The sequence below is a fragment of the Phyllobates terribilis genome, unplaced genomic scaffold (assembly GCF_046119375.1).
Source record: "Phyllobates terribilis strain yellow unplaced genomic scaffold, ASM4611937v1 Scaffold_7__3_contigs__length_470593459, whole genome shotgun sequence".
Taxonomy (NCBI): domain Eukaryota; kingdom Metazoa; phylum Chordata; class Amphibia; order Anura; family Dendrobatidae; genus Phyllobates; species Phyllobates terribilis.
This window is the reverse complement of record NW_027362767.1, coordinates 376,914,818-376,941,957: the sequence shown is the minus strand read 5'-3', so window position 1 is coordinate 376,941,957 and position 27,140 is coordinate 376,914,818. Positions and strand designations below refer to the sequence as shown.

The 27,140-nt window shown below is 41.7% G+C and overlaps 1 protein-coding gene across 1 annotated transcript in view; it reads left to right on the top strand.

The window, feature by feature from the left end:
• SPRY3 (sprouty RTK signaling antagonist 3) overlaps window positions 1-14,466 on the top strand; it is a 28,879-nt gene extending 14,413 nt beyond the window's left edge. The window contains exon 2 of the mRNA XM_073641386.1: window positions 12,386-14,466. Within this exon, the coding sequence (XP_073497487.1) occupies window positions 12,484-13,365 (882 nt within the window). The 5' untranslated portion in view covers window positions 12,386-12,483 and the 3' untranslated portion in view covers window positions 13,366-14,466. The remainder of the gene's footprint in view (window positions 1-12,385) is intronic.
• Window positions 14,467-27,140: the final 12,674 nt, after the last annotated feature.

The window sequence follows — 27,140 nt, the reverse complement described above, 5'->3', positions numbered from 1 at the left end:
CATCAGACCAAAGCACAGATTTCCACTGGTCCAATGTCCATTCCTTGTGTTCTTTAGCCCAAACAAGTCTCTTCTGCTTGTTGCTTGTCTTTATCAGTGGTTTTCTAGCAGCTATTTTACCATGAAGGCCTGCTGCACAAAGTCTCCTCTTAACAGTTGTTGAAGAGATGTGTCTGCTGCTAGAACTCTGTGTGGCATTGACCTGGTCTCTAATCTGAGCTGCTGTTAACCTGTGATTTCTGAGGCTGGTGACTCGGATAAACTTATCCTCAGAAGCAGAGGTGACTCTTGGTCTTCCTTTCCTGGGGCGGTCCTCATGTGAGCCAGTTTCTTTGTAGCGCTTGATGGTTTTTGCAACTGCACTTGGGGACACTTTCAAAGTTTGCCCAATTTTTCGGACTGACTAACCTTAATATCTTAAAGTAATGATGGTCACTCATTTTTCTTTACTTAGCTGCTTTTTTCTTGCCATAATACAAATTCTAACAGTCTATTCAGTAGGACTATCAGCTGTGTATCCACCTGACTTCTGCACAACACAACTGATGGTCCCAACACCATTTGTAAGGCTAGAAATCCCACTTATTAAACCTGACAGGGCACACCTGTGAAGTGAAAACCATTTCCGGTGACTACCTCTTGAAGCTCATCAAGAGAATGCCAAGAGTGTGGAAAGCAGTCATCAAAGCAAAAGGTGGCTACTTTGAAAAACCTAGAATATACGACATATTTTCAGTTATTTCATACTTTTTTGTTAAGTATATAATCCCACATGTGTCAATTCATAGTTTTGATGCCTTCAGTGTGAATGTACAATTTTCATAGTCATGAAAATACAGAAAAATCTTTAAATGAGAAGGTGTGTCCAAACTTTTGGTCTGTACTGTATATATATATATATATATATATACAGTTATATGAAAAAGTTTGGGCACCCCTATTAATCTTAAGCTTAATGTTTTATAAAAATTGGTGTTTTTGCAACAGCTATTTCAGTTTGATATATGTAATAACTGTTGGACACAGTAATGTTTCTGCCTTGAAATGAGGTTTATTGTACTAACAGAAAATGTGCAATCTGCATTCAAACAAAATTTGACAGGTGCATAAGTATGGGCACCCTTATCATTTTCTTGTTTTAATTACTCCTACCTGACTTACTAAAGCACTTTTTTTGGTTTTGTAACCTCATTGAGCTTTGAACTTCATAGCCAGGTGTATGCAATCATGAGAAAAGCTACTTAAAGTGGCCACTTGCAAGTTGTTCTCCTGTTTTAATCTCCTCTGAAGAGTGGCATCATGGGCTCCTCAAAACAACTGTCAAATGATCTGAAAAGAAAGATTATTCAACAAAGTTGTTCAGGGGAAGGATACAAAATGCTGTCTCAGAGATTTAACCTGTCAGTTTCCACTATGAAGAACATAGTAAGGATATGGAAGAACACAGGGACAGTTCTTGTTAAGGCCAGAAGTGGCAGGCCAAGAAAAACATCAGAAAGGCAGAGAAGAAGTATGGTGAGATCAGTCAAGGACCATCCTCAGACCACCTCCAGAGAGCTGCAGCATCAACTTGCTGCAGATGGTGTCACTGTGCATCGATCAACTATACAACGCACTTTGCACAAGGAGAAGCTGTATGGGAGAGTGATGCGAAAAAAGCCGTTTCTGCAAGCACGCCACAAACAGAGTCGGCTGAGGTATGCAAAAGCACATTTGGAGAAGCCAATGTCTTTTTGGAAGAAGGTCCTGTGGACTGATGAAACCAAGATTGAGTTGTTTGGTCATACAAACAGGCGTTATGCATGGCAGCAAAAAAACACAGCATTCCAAGAAAAACACTTGCTACCCACAGTAAAATTTGGTGGAGGTTCCATCATGCTTTGGGTCTGTGTGGCCAATGCCGGCACTGGGAATCTTGTTAAAGTTGAGGGATGCATGGATTCCACTCAGTATCAGCAGATTCTTGACAATAATGTTCAAGAATCAGTGATAAAGTTGAAGTTACACAGGGGATGCATCTTTCAGCAAGACAATGATCCAAAACACCGCTCCAAATCTACTCAGGCATTCATGCAGAGGAACAATTACAATGTTCTGGAATGGCCATCCCAGTCCCCAGACCTGAATATCAATGAACATCTGTGGGATCATTTGAAGAGGGCTGTCCATGCTCGGCGACCATCAAACTTAACTGAACTGGAATTGTTTTGTAAAGAGGAATGGTCAAAAATACCTTCATCCAGGATCCAGGAACTCATTAAAAGCTACAGGAAGCGACTAGAGGCTATTATTTTTAAAAAAGGAGGATCTACTAAATATTAATGTCACTTTTCTGGTGAGGTGCCCAAACTTATGCACCTGTCAAATTTTGTTTGAATGCAGATTGCACATTTTCTGTTAGTACAATAAACCTAATTTCAAGGCAGAAACATTACTGTGTCCAACAGTTATTACATATATCAAACTGAAATAGCTGTTGCAAAAACACCAATTTTTATAAAACATTAAGCTTAAGATTAATAGGGGTGCCCAAACTTTTTCATATAACTGTATATATATATATATATATATATATGTATATATATATATGTATAGTATATATATATATATTATTATTTTAATAACAAGCACACCTTGTGAGCTAAATAGTTGTGTTGACATTTATGGATTGTGAAAATGTTTCTTTTTTGTTTAAAAGGAAAGATGGATTGCCTAGCTCGCAATCCAGGAAGAACACTTTCTGTGATACGCAAGCCTTGGTTTCAAGATTTTTTATTAGTAATAAAATTCAGAGTAGGGGTGTTAAAATGCCCTCCTTGTTTGCAGTGTATGAAGAATGAAACAAAAGTTGTTATTCAGGTGCAGCTACTACAGTATATCAGAGATCAATCAATTCACAGTCACACTGACTTTGCATATCCAGTACCTCCCTATATTAATTCAATATATATATTATTATTCACAGACTGGGACTACCACTTCCATTTCAAATGTACTTAAACATTGTAGCCATGTACATCAATCAGATTTAGGCCTTTTTCTATTCCTATGTGGAATGAGCAGTACACTCTGACTTCCTATCCTTAGGCTATAAACTTCTAAAATATCACTGCTTTCATTATTTATAGTGGTTTTGATAGTCCCTCTTAAATGGTTGCCCTAGATCATGTCATGGGATAGCTGTAGGGAATCATGGGAAAGCCCACGTGGGTGCGCCTGACGTCAATAGCCCACTTTCCGGCTGCTGTAGTCTTCGGTAATGTGTAAAATGGCGACAGGCATTTTCTTCAATTCTTTTTAATTGAATTTCAAAGTGTTTAAATTTGCGGAAACCTGCGAATTTGAGAAAATTTGACACAAAGTCGATCTTCTGCTGATTTATCCGCTCATCTCTACTCTAGTGCCTCCTCCAAAAGTAATAATGCCACCTTTGTACCATCCTTCACAAAAAAAGCAAACAAAATAAAACAAATCTAAGTCACTGATTCGTCTTCTCTCATGCACACAGATCATCCAGGTGCAATGCAGCAATGTCATTGGGCCGCCTGAGATGGAATGCTGATGTCTTCTAGACCGTAGGCTACCTGCTCTACCACAGGATCCAACTGTATCAGTGTCTTATTGAATTTGGCTCTCACCTGGAGATCTGGGGTACTCATCTAGAAATCCAGTCCATGGATCTTCAGCGCAAATGACGCCATTACTATTTTTCTTTTTTTTTACTCTTTTACAATTTTGTGCCCTTAAGAATTTTGCGTCCAGGTCAAAGTTCACAGACCACCAAAGCAAATGAAGTCTGTAATAATTTTTAAGGAAAAATAACTTTAAAAGAGACCTATCACCAATCTGTGACTGCCCTTTTTATTTAAGAAAAAAATGGTCAACCCCAGACAGATGATTTTACTAAATAGCACCTATTACTAAAAATGCTGTCATTTGTGCTTAAGGGATGTGACGCGTCCCCTGGGCCGTGGGGTACTCGGTAGTCGGGCCGGTCGGTGCTGGGGGATGTCACAGTGGTGGTGATCCAGTCCGTGACCCAGGGCGGTCAATAAAAGAGGAACAAAGAAAAGGGAATATAGTTTTTATATATAATGTTCGTGACGCCACCTGTGGTATGCAGCTATATGGAGCCGCCGCTGCGGTGCAAATCCTCTGGAGCTGATGATGACGTAGCTGAGTTGGTTCAGCTCTCCACAGGCAGAGCTTAGCTCCAGGGCACTAAGTGGTGATTTTATAAATGTTGCTGGTGTAGTGCAATGCAGGTGATGGCGCCGATAATGACCAGTCCACAACTTAATAACGGTTTCCTCTTATCTTTACTTGCGGTTGTGAAGTAGATCGGGGCACGGGCACGGGTACTAGCTGGTAGTAGAGGTCCGGGCGGCCTGGAAGCAAGTAGGGGATCCACCTCACCAGGTAAAGTTGTAGGCCTTTCCTCTGCGCTAATCTCTTTGGCCCTGCTGCTTGTAGCTGTGCTGCAGCCCTCGTCCCTGAGTAAAACGTCTGTTCCTCACCCGTATGGCAGGCAGCTCGGGCCTTCCTTATGTGTCGCTCCCACGTGGCGGTGCTGGGCCCTATGGTGCTGCTGTGTCGCCGGGCATCTGATGGGGCCAGGAGATCTGCAGTCTCCTGCCCTCCGGTTTCTGCTGCTGGGCCTTCAGTGCCCCACAACCTCTGACTCCGGTGTCCAGTTGTTCTGCGCTTCCCTCTGGGGTGAGCTGGCTTACAGCTCCACTCCCCAGGTCTTTCCTCTTCGCTGTCCTGTCTTCAACTCCTCTCAACTAACTCTTATTAACCCTGCCTCCAGATCCCAGTTGCTAAGGGGAGGAGCTCCCCTTCCTGGTCTGGGGCCTGGAAAGTGTTGTATGCTGGTAAACCTGATTAGGGGACCCCTCCTTGCTTCCAGGCATAGCATCACCCCCTATGAGGAAGGCAATGCCACAGTGGCAACCGGACCCCTGGGGTGCCACAGATGTACTAGCAAAAGTTTGGTCCGAACTTCCGGATTGTTGGATCCCTCTCTTCATGCCGGAATCTTCACAATGAAAGAATGAGTTCTCACATATTATTATTATTATGAGATCTGTGCATGCCGATATAACAAAACGCGAAAGTTTGGACCCAACTTTGGTAGAAAGTCAGGTCCTTCGAGGGGCTTTTAGTACACTTGGCAGCATTTTTGGTCATAGTTGGTATTTAGTAAAATGACCAGTATGTGGCTGCCCCTTGTTTTCTTAAATGTAATGGGCAACCACAAACCGATGATGAATTCTCTTTATCTGGTTCCCAACCAGTGATTCAAGCAATTTAAGATGTTTGATAGAGGGAAGGAACTCCTCCTGTAATGCATCTCCCACCACCCATGTCCCAATCACAGTATGCCAATAGTTTGCTATCGCAGCTGGCGGCTTGACGTTGGCCAGTAGGTCTGCCATCTCAGTACACCTACTAATACTCCTGCCAGCGGCATAGGAGGTTAGTTATCATTATGACTCGCCCCCTGGGCCGTGTGGCACCCGGAACCGGGCTTCAGTGCAATGCTGGGGGTAGTAGTGGCAACCCGATCCCGTGGCTCAGGGTGGTCAGACCAAATTGTGGCAGTCTATTTATATGGTTTGCAATGTCCGACTACGCCACCCGTGGATTGCGGTCAGAGTGAACCGCCGCTGCAGAGCAGACCGCTGAGGCTGGTGTTGTGGGTGCAGCAGGGAATAGTATAACTCCCCACGGGAGAAGTGTAGCCTCAGGGCAGTGAGCGTAGATGGTGGGGGTTGTGGTGCAGGGCGTCCCAGTACCGTTAGTGCTGGCGCGGTAAGAAACACAGAGACAACGTGTTGCAGTCCTGGGTCTTTTACTCACAGTTGATATCCAAGTCACTTCCACCGGTAATGACTGCCCAAGCCGTACTGCGTCCACCAGGTGAGGGGCTCGGTCAACCCCCAGGCAATTCAGGAGTATGGCACAGGACTCCCTTCTATCCTTTCTCTGGCTCATGCCCCACCAGTGACCGAACTTCTGTCCAGCTGCCGCGGATCTATGCGGGCAAACGTGGGCCCCGTTTCCCGCTATCCTATATGGTGCCTTCCTAGCTGGTTTGGTGGGGGGTCGCACCAATAAATGATCACGACCTCCGGTTCTTGGCTGAGGGATGATTTACCTCCACCAATTTGGGATCCGGTACCCTTCTCTTGCCTGACCCGTCACCCGATATCACGCTGGTCCTTAGGGTCCCTTCTGCCTTCGTGTCTCTGAGCCTTTCTACTCCTTGGTTCCTTCTCTTTCTGTTCCGTTCCTTCTCCTTTTCTCTCTTCTGGCTCCGGCCTTCACCCTAGGCCTGCCTTCTGAGCAGAGCTCCTACAGAGCCTCTGCTCCCTGTCAGCTCTCTCTCTCTCTCCACTTCACTCCACTCTCCCTGAACTAAGATGGTGCCCTCCTTATATACCTCCTCCTCTGTGTGTGAGCTCAGGTGACCAGCACCCAATGAGCTCCTACCTATGCTCAGAAACCAACCCCTATCTGCTCCTACACCACTGGGTTTTCCTCCCCCTCCCCACTCCAGCCAGGGACATAGTCAGATGTGCCTGCATATATATATAAATGGGAGCACCGTAGTGCTGTCCCCCGGAAATGGGGCGTGTGTGGTGTATGCAGCTAACAGAGCCCTGGTCCATACTCCATCCTTACCTGGGAGTGAAATATCACACCTCTGGTTGAGGTGCAATACCCCTGTAGCAACCGAACCCTCGGGGCGCTACATTCCCCCCTGGTAAATCACAGCACATCCTCGGGCTGGAAAAGAGCAAAAACATTTGATTTACAAGACATGCAAAACTTTTTCAAAACTTTTCACATTAGAAACCGGCCGGCATTATTCAACTTCCCTTTATGGGAAACACTTTCTCTTACTAGACATTATACTGCATTTTTAATATTACCCGAACTCTTTCGTCATATATCATATAAAACATTTCCAATACTATGTAACTCTTTAGCAGCATATAAAACTTTTCATATAAAACATTTTAGTAAATTCTCTTCTTCACTGGCCACTGTGCAACTTGCGACCAGGTGTCCATTTTTTCAATAAGTGCAAAACTTCAGCAAACTTTCAAACATGTGGGACACTTTGTCCAGAGGTAGACGTTGCAGTTCTTTTATCAAACCAGTAGGGGGCGCTTTAAGAAGCGCAACTATTTACAGGGGATTGACCGCTCCCAGTCCTCGGCCGGTTGGAAAGGGGAATGGCTGCTCTCAGTCCTCAGCCAGGTAACAGTTCAATCAGGATCTATTCTGTATCACACAAACAGTTCCTTTTGCCCTGATGGGCAACTATGTACACAGGCACTCTGCTACTCACTAGTAGTGGTATCCTCCTGCTGCTCCCTCCTCCTCCTCATATTGATCTTCAGACCCGTCCGGGTCCTCTTGGTATTCGGGTTCTGATTCAAGGTGCTGCTCCTCTTTTATCCACTGGACATGAAGGGCATACCATCCCTTTAGGCCTCGGTGTCGGGTGTAGGACACCAAGTCTCCTGGAATCAGATCTCGTTCTGGGTGGCCTTCTGGCAGGTGACTCTCCACATCTCTCCGGGTAACGAACACGTTCGTGTCTGTGGTCGGGTCCTGGATGAAACCCCATCCTTGCACCTGTTGGAATTTGACGACGGTCCCGATGATTCGGGACCTCACGCAGCCTGGGGATCTCGCCGGACGCGCATCTTCTGCTCCGCGCTCCGGGCGTGTAGCCGCTCCTGCCTCTGTCATCGCGCCCGCCTCTCCCATTCAAACTGCGCCACCTGTCGGTCACAGAACTCTCGTCTGCGGGCTGCGGCCGCCCGCGTCTCCTGTGAGAACCCCATGAGGTCTTCTCCTGTCGGGTCCCACTCATACTGGGCCTCCTCAACCGGGAGCTGGGGGCCTTCGACAGGCTGTGGGTTAGGCGGGGGTGGAAGCAGAGGAGCTCCGGTCTCCGCGGACGGGTCTCCCCTTTGCTGAGGATTAACCCACCCGGGCGGCAAGGTAAAGGGCTGTCCATCCGGACCCGTATGTTGGGCGTACAGGTCCGCACCCAGAGGTGATGGTTTTGGGACCGGGGTCGCACACGGTCAGGAGGCGCCTGGAGTGGTCAGGCCTTGAGACCGGGCCTGGAGCCGGCCGCTTCCTTCTGCGCTCGGGGTCAGAGGGCACGACTGGGGGGGGTGGTTCAGCGACGGTGCTCGTGGCTTGCGGCCTAGGTGCTTGCGGCGGGAGCGTGGAAGCTGCAGCGGCTCCTTGGACTTCTGGCTCCGTGACGGGATCCAGCGGTACGGCTACGGTGGTGTCAGGACACGGGGCAGGGATGTCCGCCTTACTTGCCTCTTCTGCAGCGTCATCCTCGGCCTCCGGTCTCCGCTCTCCGTCCTCGGGGGCAGGCGCGCTATCGGGTGCTGGCAGTGTCTCTTGCTGCCGGTCCGCGACCCGCCGGGCCGCGACCCGCCGGGCCATCTCCTCTTTCCACCCGGCGATGACGTCCCTCTGCCCTCGGACCATTCTCCTGTCCAGCTCCTCCAGCGCAGTCTCAGGAACTCAGGGTCTTCTGCGGGGAGCCGAGCCATCAGCTCCGTGAGGCTGTACGGGGCCGCCTCGGCCTGCAGCAGGCCGCTTGCCAGGGTGCTGGAGTTGACGCTCCTCTCCATCTCCGGGTGTGGTCTCGCGAAACTGATCCAAACCACACCCTGCCCCGCCATTTTCTTCTCTTTCCCCTCCTGTTGGGGGTGGTCCTGGGGCAATCTGCTGACAATCACTCTCAGGGGCAGCCCCCCCACCTTGAGGGACATCTCTACAGCCGCACTCATGGCTGTTTGGGGTGGGCTCCTTCTTTGGCGCCATTCTGGGACCTGGCCCACTATGGGAGGTGGCTTCCTGTTGTCTTTTGGCGCGCACATTATGGCGTCCGTTCTTCTGGGGCGGCCGCCATTTTTAATAGAGTGAAACTGTCTCTTTTCAGGCACGCAATACCCGTTTGTGGCGGGTTGGTCACAATCCTGCTGACTAAGCCAAAGCTGACTCACCCCCTGGGCCGTGGGGCACCCGGAACCGGGCTTCAGTGCAATGCTGGGGGTAGTAGTGGCAACCCGATCCCGTGGCTCAGGGTGGTCAGACCAAATTGTGGCAGTCTATTTATATGGTTTGCAATGTCCGACTACGCCACCCGTGGATTGCGGTCAGAGTGAACCGCCACTGCAGAGCAGACCGCTGAGGCTGGTGTTGTGGGTGCAGCAGGGAATAGTATAACTCCCCGCGGGAGGAGTGTAGCCTCAGGGCAGTGAGCGTAGATGGTGGGGGTTGTGGTGCAGGGCGTCCCAGTACCGTTAGTACTGGCGTGGTAAGAAACACAGAGACAACGTGTTGCAGTCCAGGGTCTTTTGCTCAAAGTTGATATCCAGGTCACTTCCACCGGTAATGACTGCCCAAGTCGTGCTGCGTCCACCAGGTGAGGGGCTCCGTCAACCCCCAGGCAATTCAGGAGTATGGCACAGGACTCCCTTCTATCCTTTCTCTGGCTCATGCCCCACCAGTGACCAAACTTCTGTCCAGCTGCCGCGGATCTATGCGGGCAAACGTGGGCCCCGTTTCCCGCTATCCTATATGGTGCCTTCCTAGCAGGTTTGGCGGGGGGTCGCACCAATAAATGATCACAACCTCCGGTTCTTGGCTGAGGGATGATTTACCTCCACCAATTTGGGATCCGGTACCCTTCTCTTGCCTGACCCATCACCCGATATCACGCTGGTCCTTAGGGTCCCTTCTGCCTTCGTGTCTCTGAGCCTTTCTTCTCCTTGGTTCCTTCTCTTTCTGTTCCGTTCCTTCTCCTTTTCTCCCTTCTGACTCCGGCCTTCACCCTAGGCCTGCCTTCTGAGCAGAGCTCCTGCAGAGCCTCTGCTCCCTGTCAGCTCTCTCTCTCTCTCCATTTCACTCCACTCTCCCTGAACTAAGATGGTGCCCCCCTTATATACCTCTTCCTCTGTGTGTGAGCTCAGGTGACCAGCACCCAATGAGCTCCTACCTATGCTCAGAAACCAACCCCTATCTGCTCCTACACCACTGGGTTTTCCTCCCCCCTCCCCACTCCAGCCAGGGACATAGTCAGATGTGCCTGCATATATATATAAATGGGAGCACCGTAGAGCTGTCCCCCGGAAATGGGGTGTGTGTGGTGTATGCAGCTAACAGAGCCCTGGTCCATACTCCATCCTTACCTGGGAGTGAAATATCACACCTCTGGTTGAGGTGCAATACCCCTGTAGCAACCGAACCCTCGGGGCGCTACAATTACAGTACGGGTTTATTTACACGACTGTATGGAGACCATAGTTTATGGTTTGTGTTGTGGACCCATTTCATGACCCATCTGATCTCTTAACATAATCTAACATCAATATACATGCTTGTCAGGCTGTTAGTTCAGGTGAGGAGAACATCGGTTGGGCCAAGACTTCTGACCGTAACAGACAAAATAATACAGATACAAAAAACACTGAATAAAGCAGCACAAGTCACTGGCTATATTTTGACCCGCAAATCACCAGGTCCGTAAAATAATAATAGTGTGCTTACTATATGGACCAGTTTGGAATGGCAGACCATTTGGTAAGACACATAACATAAAGAGAACCACCGAATGATAACTCCAAAGAGACAAAGTAATTTCTATAAACAACCTTTATTGAGAAGTGATAGATAAAGTGGCACTAAATGCACAAGCATGACCGTACTCAATTGCCAAACATAGTATACAAAGAAGTGTACAAATGAAAAAATATTTTTTATATCATTGTTGTTACTGATGCACTATTGCACTGCAATCACATGCTGGTCTAAGTGTCAAAAAAATGTAAAACAGAAGAAACACATGTCAGTAACAGATAGATAGCCAAAATAGTTAAACTATTCATATGTAGGTAGCAGGTATATAACCCAAGTAATTGGTCAACAGTAGATACTTAAGTAGCCAAGGCATACGATACACCTATATTATAATTAAATAAAGTGATCAATTGTTCATGTGTCTCGCATGCCCGGGCGTGAGTACCCATATGGAATCCATGGCAAACTATCCTGTAAAAACAACGGTTCAATACCTGTATCAATAGTCCAGCTGACTGGTTGGCACGGTGCGGAACAGCCCCGACGCGCATTTCGGACACATCCCTGACGAAGAACCTATCATTCGGTGGTTCTCTTTATGTTAAAATAATACAGATGCAGAATGGTCTCACTTAGTGGCATCATACACTGTAATGCTGAAATATTGTGGTGTATTTTATGAGTAATCAAAAAAGTTCACGTTACATAGTGGGACTAAAAAAAATGCAAAGAAATGTCAAATATAATATTTCAAAATATAAAAAAAAAACGTTTTTCCTAATGAAAAACTGCTTATATCTCTAAAAAAGAAAAAAACAAGTAATTGATAGTGCCACAGCCATAATGAACTAAGCTATAAAATTACTACATTATTTAGCCACAGAGTGAAAAATAGCAAATTTACACATAGCTCCATCACCCGGAAAATTAAAATGTTCTTGAAATAAGGCAGCACAAAAATAAATTTTTTAAAGTGTTTGTATAAACTGTATACAGTGAAAAAAACAAAACCGAAATCAGATACAAATTTGGTATTGCCATAGTCATACTGACCCACAGTTCAGGAACTGGAAGAAACCCTTTTTTTCACTTGTTGTAATTTTGTGTATCCTCTTGTCTGACCTTGCCTTGTATTTTTGACTACTCTCTTACCTCCTGATTTTGCCCTTGACTTGACTTCCCGGTATTGACCCAGCGTGATGATCCCTCTTGCTTTGGTTAGCTGCTCCGGCCAGCAGCCATTCTGTGGACCCTGTTGTAAGTCCAAATCCCTTTACAGGTGTTAAAGGGTGAAGGCTGTGGTTCCTCTGGAATCTGCCAGACGGAGTGGTTTGTGCCAAGTCTGTGTGAGGTAGCCCTTTTGAACCTGTGGCCTCTGACAGGTGTGACACATATGTGGCCAGTCAACTAGGCTTGTTAAAATCCTGCCTGAGATTAAATACTGTGGAGAACAAGCCAAGTCAAGGATAGTTACAGAAACTGGTAGACCAATGGTCAAGGGACTCTTTTTTTTCCAATAGATGAGGGTTCTGGGAGTTAGACCCCACCTATCATACATTTATGGTACAACCTGTGAATGGGAAAACTCCTCTAATGTATCAAGAAGCTATACATTAGTATAGCTAATTGATTTTTTTAAGGCAATTAGGATTTTGTAAAGGTGAATATGTCCTAGTGTACTGCATGATTTAGTTATAGTTTGAATTAGAATCAATACAGGAAAAAAATAAATGTTTTTCTTTTCTTTTTTTTTCAGGATCTTCAGATGTACCTTGATGGACAATACAACATAAAACCATTAACATCCAAAGAGGGTCCTCTGATACATAGCAACAAGAGATTTTTTTAAAGATCATGGAGAGTTCTACTGGGGACATCCAACAGGTACTTTCCATAGACCAAATCCGTTCCATCAGGGCCAACAACGATTATGTGGAGCGACCTACTGTCTCATTCATGCAAACCTGGTCAAATCCTTCACTTTCCCAACATGCTGCAAAGCAAGAGTGGCCTAATGATCATCTGGTATCTTACAACCACCAGGATCTTCATCGTAGCCAAAGTCATCAACACCAACCGCAACATCTTACCCATGATTTAAGCCATTCCAGTACAATAAGCTCAGTGTCTCGAAGCACCACCGCTTCAGATCAAAGACTACTAACTGGGATAACTCCATCTCATTCAAGGCATTCTCTTATGAGGACACAACCCAAGGATGGAGACCTAAAGCAAGATCAATTTATCAAAGGATTAATGGAAAAGTCAGACAGGTATATGGGCCACCTCTTTATCTGTGAAGAATGTGGGCGCTGCATATGTGATGAGTGTACGCAAGTTCGAAAACTTCCTTCTTGTTGGATTTGTGACCAGCGCTGCTTGTGCTCTGCCGAAAATGTATTAGATTATGGAACTTGCCTTTGTTGTATCAAAGGCATCTTCTACCACTGTTCCTCTAACGATGAGGACGAAGAAGACAATTGTGCTGATAATCCCTGTTCTTGCAACCAAGGCTCCTGTTGTGCTCGTTGGGCAGTCATGAGCTTCCTTTCTTTCTTCATGCCCTGTCTATGCTGCTATCCTCCTATGAAAGGCTGCCTGACCCTCTGCCAGAAGGGCTATGATAAAGTAAAAAGACCAGGCTGTCGTTGTGAAAATCACACCAACACGGTCTGCCGAAAAATATCCTCATCTAGTGGCACACCATTTCCAAGGCCTTTCGATAAACCGGTATGACCTAAAGAGGATCATTGTGGAATGAATCCTACTTCACTATTTCCCTGAATCCTCTCTGTGATCCTCTTCTCTGAAACACTTAGTGTCAGAGTCAGTGAAAGCCTTACCGAGACCCCACTTGCAATCGAGGAATGTAAGAACGTTTTATCTGAATGTAATCCTAAAAGAGAGAAAGAAAAAGAAGAAAAAGAACTGTGCAACTCAAAAACTTAGAATGCTATGACAAGTTTTGGAGATACCTCTGCCACCTCATCACTTAATAAGATATAACATGTTTGTCCTGGTGGAAATTATTTGATGGAAATTGAAGATTTGCAACTGAAAACTGTTACAAAAAGACTACAGTATTGACAGCTTAGTGAACTAATTGGGCTTATGGTGATATGTCCTTTGATCTTGTTGGCAGTGCCGAATAACTCAACTAGGAACTCAAGGTTGACTTTGAAAGCCTGTGATAAACATGAAAATGTGTGCACTTTATTATAGCAGACATAACAATTGCAAGAAGAACTGTAATTTGTAGAACAGTATAGACATTAGGGATAAATTGTCAACATGAATCAAACAGGGAAAAAGAGATGAATCTTCAGAAGATGCCTGGTTGAAGTAGAATTAATGCCTGGTTATAAACCACACGTAGAACACCTATGATCCAAACTAGGGAGCTACATTTCTGTTTTTTTCTTTTGTTTGCTTTCTTTTGTTGTTTTTTTCCAATTCAAGAAAGAAGCTTTTAGCAAACATAACAACTAGGCAAAATGCATTTTATCATATATGATAATATGATGTAAACCAAAGAGATATATTTTGCATGGATTGGTTATGTTTCTTCACCACTCCTTATATTGAAATGGTTGTTCGTATTTGTTGCCATTACTTCTTAGGTGGCATTTAAAGCTAAGATCAAAATCTCCATTGCTTAGAAACCTTACTGGCAGTGTTTTGCAGGTCTTCTTCAGTAGTGGATTTATCTGCATATCACAACTTTAGATGGAAATTGATATTATATTGCATCAGCTTCCACTGAGTTGGGAATTAAAAAAAAAAAAAAAAAAAAGATATATCGGTCCCTTCTAAAAGGTACCAATGACATACTAATTACTAGAATACCAACTTGTTCATGCTGAAGCCTCATTCACTGTACATTGCACTTTGCAAAAATTCCGCAAAAAAAAAAAGTATATATACATATAAAGGTGCTTATATCTACTGATTGTTCCATGTATTTTGGAGTGTTACATGCAAATTTCTCAAAGTGACCAAGGTTTAAATAAAATATATAAATATATATCTAATGTAAAATCAGGGAGTCAGGAGCTAGGTAGCCAATAAATCCGTAAGTATAATGATGACACCTACATTTTGGAAGATCGTTTCTATACATCTGACTTTTAGAAAATAGTCTCAAGCAGCGCAATTATGATCTCATCAGTCTCATGGAGACCTTATGTTTTTGCCCAAGGAGCCTTAGGTGAATTGGAATTCATAAGCTCACACCCAATGAAAAATAAAAGTGAAATAATCCTACACAAGCCCATTGGTATTTGTCCATTAAAAGCTGAAGAGTGCAGATTTGGTTCAGATTTGGTTTCCTACTTTAGTGGTGCTCATCTCCCATAAGGTCAAACAGGCTGATTCTATGAAATATTCAATTAAATGGTACCAATAAAAAAAATTCATAGTAACAAACAGATAACTTAGCATTACACCGACCATACTAGATTGGTTAATGTTGATATCTGTTTGGTTGGTATGGATGGCTACATCTCTTATATCCCATAGTTCATCTTACCTGCTGCTACACACAATGGAGGCATCCATGATATTATAGATATTATTGGTATCATAGATATTATTGATTTTCTCTTGGTCCACCTGCGGTCTATTGGAATAAACAAAGATCGCCATTGGATATCTTGGTAATTTAAAGGGGTTTTCCACTCTTTTATTTAAAGTTAATGAAGGGAAACCTTCCTTATAAAGAGATAAAAACACATAAATACCACCAGATACAGCCCTTCATTCCTGTGCTACCAATCTCACGATCTCCTCTGGATTGGAAGTGATGACATCTGACTACAAGTGACCTGAAAGCTGAGGCCACTGATTGGCTGCAGAGTCACTTGACTGGTGTTTGAGACGTCATCACTTCCTGTCTTGGAGTGGGAAACAGATCCTGATGGTAAGTATTGCTTTTTTTTGTAAGGATGGTTTCTTTAAAAGGGAACCTGTCACCAGATTTTCCCAAAATTAAATAATGCCACCACCTTTAAGCCCTCTGTTACCGCATTCTAGTATGGTGTATACATGTCCCCAAACCCCTCCTTAGGCCACAAAAAAGACTTTATTATACACACAGATGGTGCTGTCTGGTCCCATGGGCATCTCTGGTCTCGATCCGGCGCCTCCTCTCTTCTTACGATCACCGTTCTCCTTCCCTGCTTCATGTGGATGACGAGTCCTATGTCATCCACACAGTGTCCCCCATTGTGCTCCTGCACAGGCGTACTTCTCTCTACCCTGCCGAGAGCAGAGCAAAGCACTCCAGTGCACATGCGCCGGCTTTACCTATGGTTCATCGGCATTCTTTGGCCTTTCCTGCCGCATGCGCACTACACTACTTGGCTCTGCCCTCGGCAGGACAGAGAGAAGTGCACCTGCGCATGAGTGCGATGGGGGACACTGTGTAAATGATGTAGGACGCATCATCCACATGAAGAACTGAAGGAGGAAGAGAGGAGGTGCCGGATCAAGACCAGAAACGTCCATTGGACTGGACCGCTCCATCTGTGGGTATAATGAAAGGTCGTTTTTTTACTATGTAGAGGCGATTGGGGACATACAGCATACTAGAATGCTATAAAAGAGGTAATAAAGGTAGTGCCCGTACTTTATATGGGGAAGATCTGGTGACAGGTTCCCTTTAAAACTTTAAAAACAGAGAGGAAAACTCCTTTAATTGTGATGCAGGAAAACTGCAGGAGGGACCAACACTTGTGTCTGTAATATGTATACTAAACAGTGGTCCTATAAAAGCGATTAGACCTGAAGGCTGCATTGTCATGACTGGTGACAAAACCTTTTTTTGGATCAATGTTTGTAAGCTTTAAGGAAGAGCATTTACTCTACCTGCAAAAATCAGATATACAGGGCTTTCCACAGAAAGTCACACGAAGGTCATTCAATGATTCCAATATAACGAGTAATTCGTAAGAAGAAAAGATGTATGTAAAATGTTTAAGAAAATATATATTTTTGATCTTTTTTTATAAACATGAAATATTAGCATTAAAATTATTTATGAGAATCAGTGTATGCTTTATTGAATAACTGGACCTTGTTAACGTAGGTCTTGATTGCATGCCTGGTACCCAAGTAATCAATTTGTTAAGCATGAAGGAGAAGCGATACAGATACCATATACATTAAATTAAAAAAAAAAAAATGACAAAATTACTGGGAAGGCAATGTTATAACGTAAGCTCAACCAACCCGTACAAGATGTGGTTCATTTTTGTAGAAAAGAAATATTTTGGAATATATTATAACATTTTTATCTTGTTTCCTGGGGAGAGCTCATATATAGACGTTCTGTTCTCTGCTTTTGTGAGAGAATAAAATTATATATAATATATATATATATATATAGTATATGTTAACATTGAATTATTACAGTGGCAAAGATGTCATGCATGGTTTATTGGCGCTTAATGAATTTTCCCTTAATTAAAGTCTAGTTCCTTATTTACTCATTTAGTATCTCACATTTTTCATATTTTTTTTTATTTTGCATTTTTATTTTAATTATTAGAGACATCATACCACAAGTAATTTCCTGTAATTTATACCTAAAAAAAAACCCAAAAAACAGTTAATGGGTTTTCCATCCCATCCTCGGATATAGTGGTTGCAGAGGTAACAGTTACGTCTGGGCCTCTTGGTAGTTTGGAGTTTGTTACAGATTTTCGATTGGTCTTGTTACACCTATGACTGGCTGCATACTTATTAAAGAGAATGTACCATCAGAAAATGACCTTCTATTTAAATCATTTTTTTATTTTTAATCTACTTATTATTTTTTATTTCAATTTACCATATCACTATATTAAAAATATAAGAATAAAAAACTGAGATCTTGCCATTTTCATACTGGCCACTTGACCTAAATTGGATGTTTGCATGAGGCCGAAGGAAGTGAGCTGTGAATAGTGGATCCTGTGCTATCTACTGTATATAGAAGTTTTGCCTGTCATACTAATCATGTCTGTGATGATAACGAGGCTGTTGAAAAGTCTGTGTAAAAAACAGAACAGGAAGTGTGAGGCTAGTATAAGGTCTAATGGCCAGTGTGAAAATTGCAAGATTTTTGTTTTGTATTAATATAGATGTAATTATAATGGAAAATTTGAAAAAAAAATATTTAACATAAAAACTCAGTAGGTCATTTTCTGAGGATACACTCCTTTTAAGTGAATTGATGTTATCTCTATGGCTGTTGTAACCTCATATCCAGATAATACAACAGATTTACTGGGCTCTATTTCCACCAAAGAGCTGTCTTATATGACTGGCTCTCTACTGAGTAGAGATAATAAAATCGATTTTAATCGAATTTTAGGAAATTTCACTGGACCCAGCGAATTCAAACAATTTCTGATTTGAGAAAATCACCCAAAAAATACAGCTTACCCATAATGCCTTGCAGCTATCACATCTCATCATATGATATTGAACAGTAAATAAGGGTGGACTTCTTAGCCTGCAAAAAAAGCTAAGGCAAGGGATGCAGCGGCTAATTTGTGATGAATATGGATAGTGAGAGGACGTCACAGCTCATAGCTTAGCAATATGGACAGGGAGAGAAAGTCATAAAATACTGAATAAACCTTACAAATAGTGACAGGACAGCAGTGAAAAAAAGCTACCATATGTTTACCTATAGCCATACACAGTAGTTTGAGTCCACTGTAACACTAATAAGGATGTGTGGGCATTAAAGAACGTGAAAGGGGTTCTCTTGCAAAAGAGAAGACTGAGAAGAGACTTAATAGCTGCCTACAAATATCTGATGGGCTGTCACATTGTAAAGGGATCAGCTTTATTCTCATTTGCACATGGAAACACGAGAAGCAATGGAATGAAACTGAATGGGAGAAGATACAGATTATATATTTGAAAACATTTTTTGACAGTGAGGGAGATTAATGAGTGGAACAGGCTGCCACGAGAGGTGATGAGTTCTCCTTCAATGGAAGTCTTTAAACAGAGGCTGGACAGACATCAGTCTGAGATGGTTTAGTGAGTCCTGCATAGAGCAGGGGGTTGGACACGAGGACCCTGGAGGTCCCCTCCAACTCTACCATTCTATGATGACTTCAGAGTATTGCACATGTGTTTTCAGGGAAATTAGAGGCTTTGCAGTATTTTCAATTTGTTGCGAGTCAATTCCCCCCCAAAAATTTCTACATTTTGGAAAAAACTCAGCCAAGCTGGCAAATTTCAATTTCAAAACATTCACTTGTCTCTACATTAAGGCTTACTTTTCAATGGGAGGTAACCTTATGGAGAGTGGGTTGTCAGTAAGTAGGTGTAGCCTAAACTGTGATGCTACGAGCTAAAATTTGGCACAAAATAAGACAAAAATAGGTGGTAGAAACTTAGACTGGACACTGTAACAACATGAGCAACTTTGATAAATGTGGTGCATTTGAAAAAAAACTAGTTTAAAAGCCGCACAGATTTAGAAAATCTGACTCTTTTCTTTTTTTTTACTTCATTTTAATCCTTTATGGGGGATTTTGACACAAGCAATTGTAAGGTGCAACAATCATGTAGGAATTTGAAAATGGTATGGAAAGAAAAAACACAATTCAGTACAGACCAACATTGTATTATTACTACTATTATTATTATTGTTATTCTGCAAAAATAAAATTGTTCCCTACAAAAATTCCCATTCATGCCATTAATTTTAAGTATTTTTTTTAACTCTCTTCATGTAATAACTTATTATATTTAAAAAAAACACTATCCTATATGCAATTTTGTTGACTTTACTTGTGGACCTACTAATTATAAAATAAATTCCTTTGCAATGTGCTATATATATATATATATATTTTTATGCCTAAAAGGAAATGCTCCTTCGGATACAGAAAGTTTAAAATGACCTTAGTGCCTTTGTGAATTACATATGCATCCTGCTACACTAAAATTATTTGACTTCCTTCTTACTTGTTTTTAAGACAAAATTCATAAATTGAAAACTTGTATTCTATTTTCTTTTCTATTTTCTCTTTTTTTTGCTCCATGTTAGTTATCATAAAGCCCCCCTTAGTGATTAAAGTCAGTCTAAAGTGTATGGGGGCCTCCTGACTCAGCCCCCAAGGAGAGAAAGATCTGGCCTTTTGTATTTCCAATATTACTGTTGTCACCCAGAATATTCTTTCCGCCAGTGATATAATTTACGGGTATATTTATAATTCTTCAATTTTGGGAATTTAACAAAGCCCCTGAAAGTAAATGATCAACCTTAAGTACCTGTTTTCTTTAGAATCTAAATAAACTTAACATTAAGTGTTGATAACTTCTTGATAAATCTTTACAGCAGCCAGAGGTTCATTTTTCTTATTCATAGCCCCGATTCCGTACAGAATAGAGGCAGTTAACCTTTAAAAGGAACTTGTCACCATAAAGGAGCAGTCAAAACTGCAGGCCCCATATTATAGAGCAGGAGGAGCTGAGCAGTTTGATGTATAGTTTTGTAAGAAAAGGTTCAGTTTAATTTGTGTTTTAATCATTTAATTTTTCTGCTCTTTCTGGGATTTTCGGTGCAGTGGGCGGTCCTATCAGTGATTGACAGCTACCTCTGTACTCTGTATGCACACTTAGAGCAGGGGTTTAAGTATGAAAACTCAGGTTATACTGAATATTTTTTTTACAAAACTATATATCAATCTACTCAGTTCCTCTTGCTCTATGACATAATGCATATTAAAGGGGTTGTGCACCTTTGGGGACAATTTTTCTTTTCTACTTAAATGCATTTATTTGGGGCTTAAAATCATTTGTGCATTTGGGTTCTATGAAAAATTTTCACCGCTTGACTTCAATAACCTCTGTGTTCAACTGTCTATTACTGGCTGCAGTTTTCCAAAAATCTGTCAGTGAGCACGTTCTGATGGTCTAATGAGAGAGTTTTTAGCTCTTTTATCTGTCTATTTCTGACCTGCTCTTAGCTGATTTACAACCACCGACTATATCGAAGTTGAATGTGCAGAGAAACAAAGAGCTTGTAAAAGCCAAATGGTGCCGAATTGCAAACAGTATATTTCATCGCCAAATACACAGATTTAAGTAAAAAAAAACAAACCTAAAAAGTGAACAATTCCTTTAATTATTACAATAATACTAGAGTCTTTAGTATTTTCAGGTTAATCCCCCATCATTTAAAACTTACCTGGGGCCCCATGATAATGAGCCATTGGTCTACCTTTTCTAGATCTTCACAAGCAAGACGTGTATAGTGTGGAGTCATAATCAATTCTGTCCTCTGTAGAAAGAAATGCTCCTGGAATATAAATTACAATGATTGGACGAAGATACTTAATCTTAAAGGGGTTTTCCACTACCATGATCCTTATGATAGGTTATTAATATTAGATTAATGGGGTCCAACACCAATCATCCCTTTTGATCAGCTGCCATTAGCTCTGGCAGTGGCCGGATATAAACATTAGTCTGAACAGCAGTCCCCCCTCTGTCACACTTTTCTGTAGCCCTCTTGGCTACAGAGGGCTACAGAAAAGTCATTCTGACGTGAATTTTCATAGTAAGCACACCAGCTTCATCCAGTCTTAGAGATCCATTTAATATTGTTAATAATGTATGCAGTTTGTATTGTGAAATCTGATGACAGATCTGCTTGAAAGGCCTAATAAAAGTGGACACCATGAATTCAACCTTTGTCAATATAAAGTATGCTGTATGTTCTTGTTCGAAGATAATATTAAGCTCATCCATCTTTCTCAGGTAGACAGAACCGATTGTTGGGCGATTTCTTGCAGTGCTGATTGCAAGTCTATGGCTTATTTGAAATAGATTCTTCAGATGAAAATTAGAAATCTGTAATGTCCTGCAACTTCTTAGAGCTTTTTTTTGAGCGCACACAAGTATAGTCAAGCAGTTGTAAAAAGGGGTATAAAAAAATAAACTCTATGCAAAGTCTTCCAATTTAAAATTGGGTAGAAAATTTTGTAATTCTGAGTAGTGCGCTATGTTACTTATGTACATCTATAAATGTCATTGAATGCTTTTCTGTCTATATGTTACGGTATTTTTCATGTAGAGCATTTTTTTAAAAAGAGGGTATCCATCTGTCTGACTAGTCTCCAACACTTTTATAATATACTTTTGCACCACAGCATTTCAGAGTCAAAGATACCTGGCTGAGATCATACAACCAGTGCCTTATACATGCTGCCCGTGGATTGGGCAGCATGTATCCAATGTCAGGTTCTCTTTAACTGCTATCCTGTTACATACACTATCTGGAATATTTATTTAGTGTTTTAAAGCACTCTCTCCTTATCACTATGGCTAAGCTGTGTGGTGTGACTTCCTCTCACTATCCAGATTCATTTGTAAGTGGCTGCTGCATTCCCTGTCTCTGCTTTTATACAGGCTATGATAGTACCTCTTGACTGGCTGTGCTATATCATGTGGTGGGATAGCTGCAAGACATTAGGGGGAAGCCTGAGCTCCAATACCTGAGATGATGTGTGCCTTCTTTGGCTTATGCCGACTTCAGCCTTGTGTAAAATGACAAAGAGCATTTTTATGGCGATTTGCACAAGTTGAACCGCAAATTGCTCCAATTTCTCAGGTCCAACAAATTTCCTAAAATTTGATTTGCATCGAATCTATTTATCTATGTACTCATCTATAATATAACATATATGTACAAATATATATATATATATATATATATATATATATATATATATATATATATATATATATTCATATATATATAGAGTGGGGAAAAGAAGTATTTGATCCCTTGCTGTTTTTGTAAGTTTTCCCACTGGCTAAGACATAAACAGTCTATAATTTTAAGGGTAGGTTAATTTTAACATTGAGAGATAGAATCTCCAAAAAATATCAAGAAAATCACATTGTATAAGTTAGATCAATTTTTCTGCATTTTGCAGTGAGAAATAAGTATTTGTTCCCTTACAAACCATTGTGAGTTCTGGCTCCTATAGACCAGTTAGATGCTCCTAATCAACTCATTACCTACATTAAAGACAGCTGTCTTACATAGTCATCTGTATAGAAGACTCCTGTCCACAGACTCAATTAATCAGTCAGACTCTAACCTCTACAACATGGGCAAGACCAAAGAGCTTTCTAAGGATGTCAGGGACAAGATCATAGACCTGCACAAAGCTGGAATGGGATACAAAACCATAAGTAAGACGCTGGGTGAGAAAGAGACTACTGTTGGTGCAATAGTAAGAAAATGGAAGAAATACAAAATGACTGTCAATCGACATCGATCTGGGGCACCATGCAAAATCTCACCTTGTGGGGTATCCTTGATCATGAGGAAGGTGAGAGATGAGCCTTATACTACATGGGGGGAACTTGTTAATGATCTCAAGGCAGCTGGGACCACAATCACCAAGAAAACCATTGGTAACACATTACGCCTTAAAGGTTTAAAATCCTGCAGTGCCCGCAATGTCCCTCTGCTCAAGAAGGCACATGTGCAGGCCCTTCTGAAGTTTGGCAATGAACACCTGGATGATTCTGTGAGTTATTGGGAGAAGGTGCTGTGGTCAGATGAGACAAAAATTGAGCTCTTTGGCATTAACTCAACTCGCCATGTTTGGAGGAAGAAGAAGGATGAGTACAACCCTAAGAATATTGTCCCAACTGTGAAGCATGGTGGTGGAAACATTATACTCTGGAGGTGTTTTTCTACAAAGGGGACTTGACGACTGCACCGTACTGAAGGGGAGATAGATGGGGTCATGTATCGTGAGATTTTGGCCAACAACCTCCATCCCTCAGTAAGAGCATTGAAGATGGGTCGTGGCTGGGTCTTCCAGCAAGACAATGACCCAAAACATACAGCCAAGGCAACAAAGTAGTGGCTGAAAAATATGCATTTTAAGATCATGGAGTGGCCTAGCCAGTCTCCAGACCTTAATCCCATAGAAAACTTATGGAAGGAGTTGAAGCTCCAAGTTGCCAAGCGACAGCCTCAAAATATTAATGATTTAGAGATGATCTGCAAAGAGGAGTGGACCAAAATTCCTCCTGACATGTGCGCAACCCTCATCATCAACTACAAAAAATGTCTGACTGCTGTGCTTGCCAACAAGGGTTTTGCCACCAAGTATTAAGTGTTGTTTGTCAGAGGGATCAAATACTTATTTCTCACTGCAAAATGCAAAAAAATTGATCTAACTTATACAATGTGATATTCTTGATTTTTTTTGGAGATTCTATCTCTCAATGTTAAAATTAACCTACCCTTAAAATTATAGACTGTTCATGTCTCTGTCTGTTGGCAAACTTACAAAAACAGCAAGGGATCAAATAATTATTTCCCCTACTGTATACACACACATCATGTACCAGAGCGAATTTCTAGTTAGACTTTGCAAAATAGATAAATACTTATATAAATTAATTAAGCTATCATACCGTATGGTTGTTATGAATCCAACAATTAGCAACATTTTTCAAATCTACATTGCACCAATGGACAAATTAATTAGGATATGGCTGTCTGTTAGAAAGAAAATATTTGAATATTTAGGTTTTTACTTTTGAGCGAATTATTATTTGTACATATTGCTATAATATTTTAAAGTTTTCTTAAAATTTTGATTAAAATTTTGCTTTTAAATTACCATAACATATGGACCAACATCTATTCTCTTTATTTAACTATCTAATAAGGTAATCATCAAAAATACAGGAATTCAAGCTCAGTAGCTAGCTAGACATATTATCTACTGAACTCTGCTCTTTCACTATGTGTACATGTGCAAAGGAATACGATATTTAGAACTTGTAATCTTTACTATTATATGACCAAAAAATGGAATTCTAAACAATTATATTCTATATAACTTCAGACTCATTCTCTTTGCTTAAAGTTATTTTTATATATTATTTTACATATACATACAGTACAGACCAAAAGTTTGGACACACCTTCTCATTTAAAGATTTTTCTGTATTTTCATGACTATGAAAATTGTACATTCACACTGAAGGCATCAAAACTATGAATTAACACATGTGGAATTATATACTTAACAAAAAAGTGTGAAACAACTGTAAATATGTCTTATATTCTAGGTTCTTCAAAGTAGCCACCTTTTGCTTTGATGACTGCTTTGCACACTCTTGGCATTCTCTTGATGAGCTTCAAGAGGTAGTCACCGGAAATGGTTTTCACTTCATAGGTGTGCCCTGTCAGGTTTAATAAGTGGGATTTCTTCCCTTAAAAATGGGGTTGGGACCACCAGTTGTGTTCTGCAGAAGTAAGGTGGATACACAGCTGATAGTCCTACTGAATAGACTGTTAGAATTTGTATTATGGCAAGAAAAAAAGCAGCTAAGTAAAGAAAAACGAGTGGCCATCATTACTTTAAGAAATGAAGGTTAGTCAGTCCGAAAAATTGGGAAAACTTTGAAAGTGTCCCCAATTGCAGTTGCAAAAACCATCAAGCGCTACAAAGAAACTGGCTCACATGAGGACCGCCCCAGGAAAGGAAGACCAAGAGTCACCTCTGCGTCTGAGGATAAGTTTACCCGAGTCACCAGCCTCAGAAATCGCAGGTTAACAGCAGCTCAGATTAGAGAACAGGTCAATGCCAGACAGAATTCTAGCAGCAGACACATCTCTTCAACAACTGTTAAGAGGAGACTTTGTGCAGCAGGCCTTCATGGTAAAATAGCTGCTAGGAAACCACTGCTAAGGACAGGCAACAAGCAGAAGAGACTTGTTTGGGCTAAAGAACACAAGGAATGGACGTTAGACCAGTGGAAATCTGTGCTTTGGTCTGATGAGTCCAAATTTGAGATCGTTGGTTCCAACCACCGTGTCTTTGTGCGACAGAGAAAAGGTGAACGGATGGACTCTACATGCCTGGTTCCCACCGTGAAGCATGGAGGAGGAGATGTGATGGTGTGGAGGTGCTTTGCTGGTGACACTGTTGGGGATTTATTCAAAATTGAAGGCATACTGAACCAGCATGGCTACCACAGTATCTTGCAGCGGCATGCTATTCCATCCGGTTTGCGTTTAGTTGGACCATCATTTATCTTTCAACAGGACAATGACCCCAAACACACCTCCAGGCTGTGTAAGGGCTATTTGACCAAGAGGGAGAGTGATGGGGTGCTACGCCAGATGACCTGGCCTCCACAGTCACCAGACCTGAACCCAATCGAGATGGTTTGGGGTGAGCTGGACATCAGAGTGAAGGCAAAAGGGCCAACAAGTGCTAAGCATCTCTGGGAACTCCTTCAAGATTGTTGGAAGAACATTTCCGGTGACTAGCTTTTGAAGCTCATCAAGAGAATGCCAAGAGTGTGCAAAGCAGTCATCAAAGCAAAAGGTGGCTACTTTGAAGAACCTAGAATACAAGACATATTTTCAGTTGTTTCACACTTTTTTGTTAAGTATATAATTCCACATGTGTTAATTCATAGTTTTGATGCCTTCAGTGTGAATGTGCAATTTTCATAGTCATGGAAATACAGAAAAATCTTTAAATGAGAAGGTGTGTCCAAACTTTTGGTCTGTACTGTATATATATATATATATATATATATATATATATATATATATATACACAAATGTGTATATATATATATATATATATATATATATATATATTTATATATATACACACATGCATTGCTCACAGAGGTAGACACAGGAGTGCTTCTTGTGTTAATCTTCTGTTAGTTTATTGGAACGTGGCATAAACCTATGCAGGGTTCAACAAAATAAATATGGCCTTTCTAGCATAACGGGAAAACAAAAGATAACGTATAACATAGTCCATATGCCAGCGGGGATCCGCCCGCTCAGGGTGCAATAACAGAGTTCACATAAAAACGTGTCTGGAGCTCCCTTGCCTCCAGACACGCAGAAAAAAAAACTCAGTGGCTGGACATTTAACTTGCCGAACCACATCCTTGGGGTGGAGATAATGTGAGTAGCTGTCCCGTCCATCTCTTACAGGCACTCACAAGAAAGCCCCTGTCATGGCCGATTAACCCCTCTCAGCACTTAATATGCTGGATAGAAACTTCTGGGTTTTCACACCACGGTTGACAGCAATCTTCGTGATGCATATCTCCCCTCACTTACATTGCAAGTGACCCTGGCAAAAAAAAAAATAAAAAAATAAAATAAAATAAAAAAAAATAAATATATATATATATATATATATATATATATATATATATATATATATATATATATATATATATATATTGGAAGCAGCACTCCGATGGAATTATGGAAATTAGTGAAAAAAGTGGACTTTATTCACACAGATACATGCGACCTTTCAACTTCTCATGTATGAAACGTTGCATGTACAGTATCTGTGTGAATAAAGTCCAATTTTCTCACTGATTTCCACTGGAGTGCTTCTTACAATCTATTTTTTCTACATTTGGAGGCTTCTTGGCTGGTTGTTAGAGGAAGTATTGCACCCACCATGGGCAGACACTGA